Source organism: Scomber japonicus, chromosome 22 (assembly GCF_027409825.1).
Source record: "Scomber japonicus isolate fScoJap1 chromosome 22, fScoJap1.pri, whole genome shotgun sequence".
Classification (NCBI taxonomy): domain Eukaryota; kingdom Metazoa; phylum Chordata; class Actinopteri; order Scombriformes; family Scombridae; genus Scomber; species Scomber japonicus.
This window is the reverse complement of record NC_070599.1, coordinates 29024798-29036393: the sequence shown is the minus strand read 5'-3', so window position 1 is coordinate 29036393 and position 11596 is coordinate 29024798. Positions and strand designations below refer to the sequence as shown.

The window sequence follows — 11596 nt, the reverse complement described above, 5'->3', positions numbered from 1 at the left end:
CTCCATCAGGGATAGTACCTGGTACCTGCTGCTCCTCCATCAGGGATAGTACCTGGTACCTGCTGCTCCATCAGGGATAGTACCTGGTACCTGCTGCTCCATCAGGGATAGTACCTGGTACCTGCTGCTCCTCCATCAGGGATAGTACCTGGTACCTGCTGCTCCATCAGGGATAGTACCTGGTACCTGCTGCTCCTCCATCAGGGATAGTACCTGGTACCTGCTGCTCCTCCATCAGGGATAGTACCTGGTACCTGCTGCTCCATCAGGGATAGTACCTGGTACCTGCTGCTGCTCCATCAGGGATAGTACCTGGTACTTGCTGCTCCTCCATCAGGGATAGTACCTGGTACCTGCTGCTCCTCCATCAGGGATAGTACCTGGTACCTGCTGCTCCTCCATCAGGGATAGTACCTGGCGAGCCGAGCTGATACTAAATGTGACGTCATCAGACTGCCGGCCTCTGATGGGTCAGAGAGTCACTGGAAGAGTCATGAGCCGTCCCACACAAGAATCAAAGCCGGCATTTTTAAACACCAGCAACAGCGTTACAGACAGAAAGACACATACAGCAGCAGGAAGGAAGGAAGGAAGGGAAGGAAGGGAAGGAAGGAAGTGTGTGTCCTCCATGTGTTTGTGTCGTCGCGGCAGTTTAACGCAGCGTTGCTATGACGACCCCGCCCACGTTGAGTTGATGTACTTCTTTGTAATGGAAAAAGTTCCTGGAACCGAGTTGAGTCGAGCCGAGTAGTGCTGAAACTGTGTGGTGGAAAAGCACCATTACAGACCAGAACCATTAGAGACCAGAACCATTAGAGACCAGAACCATTACAGACCAGAACCATTACAAACCAGAACCATTACAGACCAGAACCATAACAGACCAGAACCATTACAGACCAGAACCATTACAGACCAGAACCATTAGAGACCAGAACCATTACAGACCAGAATCATTAGAGACCAGAACCAGCAGATTTGAACCTCTGATTGGTGTCGCCAGTCTCGATAAGGAGAATTACAAAGTTTTAGCCCTCCTAACCCCCCTAACCCTCCTAACCCTCCTGACCCTTCTAACCCCCCTAACCCTCCTAACCCCCCTAACCCTCCTGACCCTTCTAACCCCCCTAACCCCCCTAACCCTCCTGACCCTTCTAACCCCCCTAACCCTCCTGACCCTCCTAACCCCATTGACCCTCTAACCCTTCTGACCCTTCTAACCACCCTAACCCTCCTGACCCTCCTAACCCCCTTGACCCTCTAACCCTTCTGACCCTTCTAACCCCCCTAACCCTCCCAACCCTCCTAACCCCCTTGACCCTCTAACCCTTCTGACCCTCCTAACAGAAAAAAGACACATTGAACAAAAGGGAAATGCAATAAAACAAAAGAAGAATAAGAAACGGTAGAAATCACGTCAGACTATTTTTCTTGTATTTCTTTGTTAGAAGGTGTTAGGGTTAGGGTTAGTTGTGTTAGGGTTAGTTGTGTTAGGGTTAGTTGGGTTAGGGTTAGTTGTTGTGTTAGGGTTAGTTGTTGTGTTAGGGTTAGTTGTTGGGTTAGGGTTAGTTGTGTTAGGGTTAGTTGTGTTAGGGTTAGGGTTAGTTGTTGGGTTAGGGTTAGTTGTTGTGTTAGGGTTTGGGTTAGTTGGGTTAGGGTTAGTTGGGTTAGGGTTTGGGTTAGTTGTTGGGTTAGGGTTAGGGTTAGTTGGGTTGGGGTTAGTTGGGTTAGGGTTAGTTGGGTTAGGGTTAGTTGTTGGGTTAGGGTTAGTTGGGTTAGGGTTAGTTGGGTTTGGGTTAGTTGGGTTAGGGTTAGTTGTTGGGTTAGGGTTAGTTGTTGGGTTAGGGTTAGCAGTTGGGTTAGGGTTAGTTGTGTTAGGGTTAAGGTTAGTTGTTGGGTTAGGGTTAGATGTTGGGTTAGGGTTAGATGTTGTGTTATTGTGACTGCAGTGATGGAATCAGTGTCAATTCATCATCATGTCTCTCAAAGTCTGGATCAATCAAATGTTTCTACTCATATATAAAAATATATATTGATCACTTTATTATAACCTTAAATCCTGCTTCATAGGTCAGACGCCTGAAACTTTACCAGCTGATTAGACTCATCTGGAACTCAGATAATAACAGCAGCACCTTGATAAGATCCATCAGCAGGGACGACTTGAACATCCAGTCCAGCCTAATCTCACTGTCAGCCAGCAGGTCTGCCAGGCTGCCTCGAGGGCAGTGTTCAACCACGATGGCAAAGATCCCCGAATCCAGGAACAAACCCAGATACAGGTTCAGGTTCTCGTGTCGCATCTCCCTTAACTGGAGAGGAAACAGATGGTGTAACTACATGATCAATATATCATCGGTGCCACTGTGACTTTATCCTGCATCATACCTGGCTGAAGAGAGTCTGGGTGTTTTGATTGACAGCTGTTACTGTATGTTCTGTATTAATTTTCTTGAGCCAAACCCAGTCACCCTGGTAACAAAACAACCAATCAGAATGCAGGGTTAGTCGGTCATTCAGGTGACAGGTGAGAGAAACAGACGGACAGGTCCAGGTGTACCTCCAGTATTCCTATATTGGAGCTTTCAGCTGTTGCCAGTATGTAGCTCCGACAAATCGAGCGGATTGGAGTTTTGATTTCTAGAAGACTCCTCATGATGGACTCGTCATTCAGTTTCTACGAAAGCAACACGAACATTTGTTTTTCCACACAGACGTTAAATGTTACATCGCATCTGTTTATGTACCGCTAGTCTGTTCTAACCCGAACCAGTCAAAGGGTTTTATCCTACGAGCCAACATTCATCCATTCACAAACACATTCAAACATTGATGGAAGAGGCTGCTCATCAGGATTTCTACTACTCTCTCTCTCTCACACACACACACACACTGCCCAGAAACACTTAGACATGTGGACTTAAGGACCTGGAGATCACACTCTACCTCCTGAGTCACAGCTGGTCGTCTGTATTCATCTAACTGTCTCATTACTGCGTATAAACAGTAGAGGGTATTTAGAGGGGGGTATTTAGAAGGGGTTATTTAGAGGGGGGTAAACATTGAGGTAAAAAATTCAAACCTTCTTGCTGACTTGAGTATCGATGAAGACGATGTCATCCAGAGTCAGGATGAGTTTGGTGGTGTTTGTTGTTCTCCTGAAATTCCTGCGCAGAGAAAGATCTGGATCAGTCCTGATCCAGCTCACACTGCTGATCATCCTCACAAAATATTTTTAAGTGTGCGTGTGTGTGTGTGTGTGTGTTAACCTGATCCAGTACAAAAAAGCTCCAATCAGAGCACACAGCAACAGGAAGACAAAGAACAGCGTCACCGTGTCGACACCTGCAGGTAAACAACGGATCAAACTGAACTCCAGCACACAACGTCCTGTAGGAGGCGCTCCACACAGTTTGGGCTCTCAGGTGACCACATGTACCTTAGAAAAAGTTCCCACCCTCCCTGTAGACAGTGAACGCACCTCCGCTGCAGGCCTCCTCTGGACTGAACCAACAGAAGCTGGCGGTTGGGGGTTTTCCTCCGGGGAAGATGAAGGAGCGGCTCAGTGGTCTCAGACCTGCAACGGTCCCCTCAGCGTGTGTGGGAGCGAGTGTGTGTGTCGGCACGAGTCGGTCACCGTCACAGTCCAACACCACATATCTGGCCTGCAAGCCACGCCCCTCTTTACCCCCATACAACATCTGGACAAACACAGGAAGCAGAGAGGAGCAGATCGAGCTGGACCTGGATCTGGATCTGAGGTCCATTAAACATTGCCTTTATTCTTTTAATAAAATCAATTAAATTCAAGTATTACTAACCTGGTTGAAGCCTTGGAAGTCAAAGCCTCCATCTGATTGGACAAGTTGATCACCTGTCACCCAGCGCCCGCCCCCTGCCTGGCGACGCTCCTCCACCGCCTTAGCAACGAAGTAAACCATGTTGAAGATGGTACCAAAGAATGGAGACACCTGCAGACAAAGTTCAGGACAAAATGTTTCGTCACATGATTTTAAATAAAATATCAAATAATTCATTCAGCAGCACATCTGAAGGGTCTCTTTGTGTGGTGTGTAGTTGTGTGTGTGTGGTGTGTAGTTGCAGTTGTGTATATTGTGTACCTCTGTAGCAGCCACGGCTGCGCGGACCTCTCGGCTGATCTGAGCCTGACGAAAAGCTTCGTAGAAACTTTGGTCGGACGCCATCGTCACCGTCAGAACGGAGCTGTACGCATAACGAAGCTGCGTGCTGTTGGTCAGCTGGGGGAATACTGTATCCTGATTGGGTAAAAGAGAGAACAGGAGAACCAATCAGAATTCAGCTTCATTGTAAAAGAGGAAGTGATGTTTGACTCTGAGTTGAACTTGTTTCTAAATATACCACCGTCATTTCAAGAAGCTGTAAACCACCTCCAGCTAATCACAGACCTCTATTTAACCCCTCCTTCCTCTCTAAGAAGAGAAATCAGCCAATCAGCTGTGTGACTTCCTACATAACAATATTTTATGAGTCTGGATTTAGAGCTCATCATAGCGACAGCACTGGTAAAAGGTACAAATGACCTCTGAACTTCATCCAACAACCTTAGTGACATCACATCCTGTTACAGAGACTTGAACATTTAATTGGCATCAAAGGAACGAACCCTTAAGTTCATTAACAAGATCCTCCCGTGTAGTCCTGGGCTGATCCCTCACTTTTCTCAGAATCATGTTTACCCCACGAGGAGAGATCTTCCACGGAGCTCCAGAGCGACGATGACTGACTTATCTTGTACTTCTTCCATTTTTAAATTATTGCGTCAACAGTGGTTAAGGTTAGCGATTGATTCTGTGACAGGGTTCGGACTCATGAGCACAGAACCGGTCTGTGGGGGATCAAATACTTATTTCACTCAGACAAATACAAATTAATTTATAACCTTTATTTAATGTTTTTTTTGTTTTTAGTTATATTATTCAGAAACACTAAATACATTGTTATGCAGACGAGGGTTAGGGTCAATTATATCAATAAAGCCGAATGAAATCAATCAGTTAACTAAACTACAAACATGCATTAAGGACATAAAGGCAACTTCCTGTTATTAAACTCAGTTATTGTGCTTAGAAACAAATGATCTAATGACATAACTACTCTGGATGGCATTACTCCGCTTCCAGCTCCACTGTAAGGAACCTAGGAGTTCTATCTGATCAGGATCTGTCCTTTAATTCACACATAGAACACTTTTCAAGGAAGGAACCTAGGAGTTCTATCTGATCAGGATCTGTCCTTTAATTCACACATAGAACCCTTTTCAAGGAAGGAACCTAACCCTGTCTCACAACGATGCTGAAAAACTAGTCTGTGCATTTGTTACTTCTAGGCTGATTATTATAATTAATTATTATCAGACTGTCCTAACGAGTCTCTAAAGACTCTCCAGCTGGTCCAGAACCCTAACCCTAGAACCCTAGAACCCTTCTCCTCACTTTCAAAGCTCTTAATGGTCAGGCTCCATCATATCTGAAAGAACTATATATAGAACCTTATGAACCTACTAGAACACTGCGCTCCCAGCTCATAGAACCTTATGAACCTACTAGAACACTGTGCTCCCAGCTCATAGAACCTTATGAACCTACTAGAACACTGCGCTCCCAGCTCATAGAACCTTATGAACCTACTAGAACACTGTGCTCCCAGCTCATAGAACCTTATGAACCTACTAGAACACTGCGCTCCCAGCTCATAGACCCTATAACCTGAAGTCTGGTAGGGCATTAAGTTATTGATCAGTAAATGTAGTGATTAGTATATTACCTGGTAGGGCATTAAGTTATTGATCAGTAAATGTAGTGATTAGTATATTACCTGGTAGGGCATTAAGTTATTGATCAGTAAATGTAGTGATTAGTATATTACCTGGTAGGGCAAGGCGTACAGCAGCGCATCGTACGGAATAAATATGTAACCATCTGACATCATCCCCATGTCCAGAGCAGCCAATAGCAGCTCTTTCTGATCCTCTCCACCAATCAGGACGGAGCTCATACACATGATCACCACTGCAACAGAAAAAAATGTTTATTTATAATCAATAATCTGTGTTTAACGGAGCACACCTGGTGGAGAGCGGAGGAACTACAGCAGAGGTTCACTAGCACACCTGGTGGAGAGGAGAGGAACTACAGCAGAGGTTCACTAGCACACCTGGTGGAGAGCGGAGGAACTACAGCAGAGGTTCACTAGCACACCTGGTGGAGAGGGGAGGAACTACACAGTACTACTACTATACACTACTACTACTACTGCTACTACTACAGAGTACTACAGCTCTTCACTGATTGTAACCTTTTGACCCAGACAAAGATGGCTGCCCTGACCTTTGACCTTGTCAGCCTCTTTGATTGCTCTGAGCGCCTCGCGCGGACCACCTTTATTCCGGGTTTCCATGGTAACCACTGGACCAACCGGGAGGCCCAGAGCCCTCAGTGCGGAGGCCACTTCCTGTCCTGTACTCTCCCAGAAGTCTGTTGGAGCTGACGACGTAAACAGAGCAAGAAATGTAAAATACATATAAATAAATTATTAATAATAATAATAATAATAAATTAATATAAAATAAATACAAAAATAAATAAATAAATAATAAATAAATATAAAATAAATAAATAAATATAAAGTAATTATAAATAAATATAAATCCTTTAATATAAATTAATATATAAAACACACCTGTTACACCACGCCCCCCTCTGTGACATCACAGCTCACCTGAGACCACGCCCACGTGCGCCCAGTGGAAGAACCGCAGAACGGTGAACAGCACCCTGCTGGGAGGAGTGATGGGCGGCAGGTTTGGCCAATCAGCATCCAGACAGCCTGGTGAAGAAAGCCCCGCCTCCCAGTGCTGAGTCAATAAGGAGGCAGCGTGACAGAGGGCGGGGTTAAAGGGCCCGATGTAGGCGTGGCCGTAACCCTCCATGTCCCCGAGCTCTGTTAGCGCTAAAATAACGAAAGAAGTTATAATTAAAGATTTGGTTAGTTCATTGGTTAGGAGCTCGTTAGGAGCTCGTTAGGAGCTTGTTAGTTCATTGGTTAGAAGCTCGTTAAGAGCTCGTTAGTTCATTGGTTAGGAGCTCGTTAGGAGCTCGTTAGGAGCTTGTTAGTTCATTGGTTAGAAGCTCGTTAGGAGCTCGTTAGTTCATTTGTTAGAAGCTCGTTAGGAGCTCGTTAGTTCATTGGTTAGGAGCTCGTTAGGAGCTCGTTAGTCCATTGGTTAGAAGCTCGTTAGGAGCTCGTTAGTTCATTGGTTAGGAGCTCGTTAGGAGCTCGTTAGTTCATTGGTTAGGAGCTCGTTAGGAGCTCGTTAGTTCATTGGTTAGGAGCTCGTTAGTTCATTGGTTAGGAGCTCGTTAGTTCATTGGTTAGGAGCTCGTTAGGAGCTCGTTAGTTCATTGGTTAGGAGCTCGTTAGTTCATTGGTTAGGAGCTCGTTAGGAGCTTGTTAGTTCATTGGTTAGGAGCTCGTTAGGAGCTTGTTAGTTCATTGGTTACGAGCTTGTTAGGAGCTCGTTAGGAGCTCGTTAGGAGCTCGTTAGGAGCTCGTTAGTTCATTGGTTACGAGCTTGTTAGGAGCTCGTTAGTTCATTGGTTAGGAGCTTGTTAGTTCATTGGTTAGGAGCTTGTTAGTTCATTGGTTAGGAGCTCGTTAGGAGATCGTTAGGAGCTCGTTAGTTCATTGGTTAGGAGATCGTTGGGAGCTCGTTAGTTCATTGGTTAGGAGCTTGTTAGTTCATTGGTTAGGAGCTCGTTAGGAGCTCGTTAGTTCATTGGTTAGGAGATCGTTAGGAGCTCGTTAGTTCATTGGTTACGAGCTTGTTAGGAGCTCGTTAGGAGCTCGTTAGTTCATTGGTTAGAAGCTCGTTAGGAGCTCGTTAGTTCATTGGTTACGAGCTTGTTAGGAGCTCGTTAGTTCATTGGTTAGGAGCTTGTTAGTTCATTGGTTACGAGCTTGTTAGGAGCTCGTTAGTTCATTGGTTAGGAGCTCGTTAGTTCATTGGTTAGGAGCTCGTTAGTTCATTGGTTAGGAGTTCGTTAGGAGCTTGTTAGTTCATTGGTTAGAAGCTCGTTTGGAGCTTGTTAGTTCATTGGTTAGGAGCTCGTTAGGAGCTCATTAGTTCATTGGTTAGGAGATCGTTAGGAGCTTGTTAGTTCATTGGTTAGAAGCTCGTTAGGAGCTTGTTAGTTCATTGGTTAGGAGATCGTTAGGAGCTCGTTAGTTCATTGGTTAGAAGCTCGTTTGGAGCTCGTTAGTTCATTGGTTAGGAGATCGTTAGGAGCTCGTTAGTTCATTGGTTAGAAGCTCGTTTGGAGCTTGTTAGTTCATTGGTTAGAAGCTCGTTTGGAGCTTGTTAGTTCATTGGTTAGGAGCTCGTTAGTTCATTGGTTAGGAGCTCGTTAGTTCATTGGTTAGGAGCTTGTTAGTTCATTGGTTACGAGCTTGTTAGGAGCTCGTTAGTTCATTGGTTAGGAGATCGTTAGGAGCTCATTAGTTCATTGGTTAGGAGATCGTTAGGAGCTTGTTAGTTCATTGGTTAGAAGCTCGTTAGGAGCTTGTTAGTTCATTGGTTAGGAGATCGTTAGGAGCTCGTTAGTTCATTGGTTAGAAGCTCGTTTGGAGCTCGTTAGTTCATTGGTTAGGAGATCGTTAGGAGCTCGTTAGTTCATTGGTTAGAAGCTCGTTTGGAGCTTGTTAGTTCATTGGTTAGAAGCTCGTTTGGAGCTTGTTAGTTCATTGGTTAGGAGCTCGTTAGTTCATTGGTTAGGAGCTCGTTAGTTCATTGGTTAGGAGCTCGTTAGGAGCTCATTAGTTCATTGGTTAGGAGCTCGTTAGGAGCTCGTTAGTTCATTGGTTAGGAGCTCGTTAGGAGCTTGTTAGTTCATTGGTTAGGAGCTCGTTAGTTCATTGGTTAGAAGCTCGTTAGGAGCTCGTTAGTTCATTGGTTAGGAGATCGTTAGGAGCTCGTTAGTTCATTGGTTAGGAGCTTGTTAGTTCATTGGTTAGGAGCTCGTTAGGAGCTCGTTAGTTCATTGGTTAGGAGCTCGTTAGGAGTTCGTTAGTTCATTGGTTAGGAGCTCGTTAGGAGCTCGTTAGTTCATTGGTTAGGAGATCGTTAGGAGCTCATTAGTTCATTGGTTACGAGCTTGTTAGTTCATTGGTTAGGAGCTCGTTAGGAGCTCGTTAGTTCATTGGTTAGGAGCTCGTTAGGAGTTCGTTAGTTCATTGGTTAGGAGCTCGTTAGGAGCTCGTTAGTTCATTGGTTAGGAGATCGTTAGGAGCTCATTAGTTCATTGGTTACGAGCTTGTTAGGAGCTCGTTAGGAGCTCGTTAGTTCATTGGTTACGAGCTTGTTAGGAGCTCGTTAGTTCATTGGTTAGGAGCTTGTTAGTTCATTGGTTACAAGCTTGTTAGGAGCTTGTTAGTTCATTGGTTAGGAGCTCGTTAGTTCATTGGTTAGGAGCTCGTTAGTTCATTGGTTAGGAGCTCGTTAGTTCATTGGTTAGGAGATCGTTAGGAGCTCGTTAGTTCATTGGTTAGAAGCTCGTTTGGAGCTCGTTAGTTCATTGGTTAGGAGATCGTTAGGAGCTCGTTAGTTCATTGGTTAGAAGCTCGTTTGGAGCTTGTTAGTTCATTGGTTAGAAGCTCGTTTGGAGCTTGTTAGTTCATTGGTTAGGATCTCGTTAGGAGCTCGTTAGTTCATTGGGTAGGAGATCGTAAGGAGCTTGTTAGTTCATTGGTTAGGAGCTCGTTAGTTCATTGGTTAGGAGCTTGTTAGTTCATTGGTTAGGAGCTCGTTAGGAGCTCATTAGTTCATTGGTTAGGAGCTCGTTAGGAGCTCGTTAGTTCATTAGTGACAGACCTTTGGAGGTGGAGCAGTCCTCGTCCAGCAGCTTCACGTCGTACCAGTATCCTCTGCTCAGACCACGGTCAGTCCGTAACCGTGACAACGCCAGGTTGGCGGCTGCTGTTGGCATCGCCCTGGAGAACATTGGGTCACATGTCCACGGGCCAATCAGAGCCAACTTGAAGGTGGCTGTCCAAACCTCAGGTATGCTTAGCAACCACAGACACGCCCCTAGCAACCACCCGGGAAGCAGCATCGTCACTCTGAAATCCCAGAAGAAGAAACACAGACGGTTTATTAAGCGCAGAAGAAGAAACACAAATATGTGATCTGGTTAAAAAATGTAAAAAGCTTTTAAAATGAAATGTGTAAAATATGTTTAAATATCTTTACTGTTGATATCAGCCAGATGTTTGTTCTGCTGACTTCAGTGACCTCTGACCTCTGTGCTGCTAAGAGGGCTAAGTATAGCATCAGTGCTAATAGACTTAAGACCAGCTGACAGAAGGATCTGTTCCCCTGAGGCGAGACTGCAGTAGACTCAATATATTACGATAAGCTTCAGTAGCAGTCTGCTGCCTCTAGTAGTGAGAGGTAGCACGCCATCATTCATGCTTTTAGGGTTCACTTACCCCGAGTACGGGGTCTGTGGACCATATCAGACTGGACTGGGTTAGGATTAGGGTCCACAGGTACTGGGTTAGGGTCCACAGGTACTGGGTTAGGGTTAGGGTCCACAGGTACTAGGTTAGGGTCCACAGGTACTGGGTTAGGGTCCACAGGTACTGGGTTAGGGTTAGGGTCCACAGGTACTGGATTAGGGTCCACAGGTATTGGGTTAGGGTCCACAGGTACTGGATTAGGGTCCACAGGTACTGGGTTAGGATTAGGGTCCACAGGTATTGGGTTAGGGTCCACAGGTACTGGATTAGGGTCCACAGGTACTGGGTTAGGGTTAGGGTCCACAGGTACTGGGTTAGGGTCCACAAGTACTGGATTAGGGTCCACAGGTACTGGGTTAGGGTCCACAGGTACTGGGTTAGGGTCCACAGGTACTGGGTTAGGGTCCACAGGTACTGGGTTAGGGTCCTCTTCTTGTTTTTTAAATTGACATTCATCAATAAAAACAAACCGCATGAGAATCGATGCCCAAAAATCTTCTAATCATAAATCCAATTATAGATACTGTAATTATATTTTTGAAATTGTAATTTTTAATTTTTTTTAAAGATTTATTTTGGGCTTTTTTGCCTTTATTTATATATTAACTGTCAAAGAAGACAACAGGAAACAGGGAGAGAGAGAGGAGAATGACCTGACGCTGTGATTATGTGACTCGACCACCAGGGGGCTCCACAATTTGTAATTTTGAAGATTAAATGATATCTGGAATCAAGGCTGCATTAGTACAGCTGGGAGCCCCGAAGCATCGACATGGTCACATATCTGGTCACAGTATACAATAAATGCAATTTAAATGGGCACTTATAATTTTTAAGGATTGAAATATATCTATAAATATATATAACAACTCAACAGTGATGTCACAGTAATTATACAGGATGTAATAATTATTGAACCTTTCAGCAGCAGAGCGAAGTCACAGTTTGATCAGGAGGTCAAAGTGAAGGGTTAATCAGCTGATTGAAGGTGACAGGTGTTTAACACTTTAAGCTGATTAGCAGGATGAAGCTGGTGCTCTCA

At 44.9% G+C, this 11596-nt stretch overlaps 1 protein-coding gene across 1 annotated transcript in view; it reads right to left on the bottom strand.

Moving 5' to 3' along the window:
* LOC128383358 (retinal guanylyl cyclase 2-like) overlaps positions 1–10148 on the bottom strand; it is a 20891-nt gene extending 10743 nt beyond the window's left edge. The window contains exons 1-12 of the mRNA XM_053342987.1: positions 9908–10148; positions 6760–6990; positions 6369–6524; positions 5908–6050; positions 4122–4277; positions 3822–3971; positions 3482–3701; positions 3270–3345; positions 3083–3167; positions 2561–2677; positions 2389–2472; positions 2136–2312 (exon numbers count right to left, since the gene is read on the bottom strand). Of these exons, the coding sequence (XP_053198962.1) occupies positions 2136–2312; positions 2389–2472; positions 2561–2677; positions 3083–3167; positions 3270–3345; positions 3482–3701; positions 3822–3971; positions 4122–4277; positions 5908–6050; positions 6369–6524; positions 6760–6990; positions 9908–10148 (1836 nt within the window). The remainder of the gene's footprint in view (positions 1–2135; positions 2313–2388; positions 2473–2560; positions 2678–3082; positions 3168–3269; positions 3346–3481; positions 3702–3821; positions 3972–4121; positions 4278–5907; positions 6051–6368; positions 6525–6759; positions 6991–9907) is intronic.
* Positions 10149–11596: the final 1448 nt, after the last annotated feature.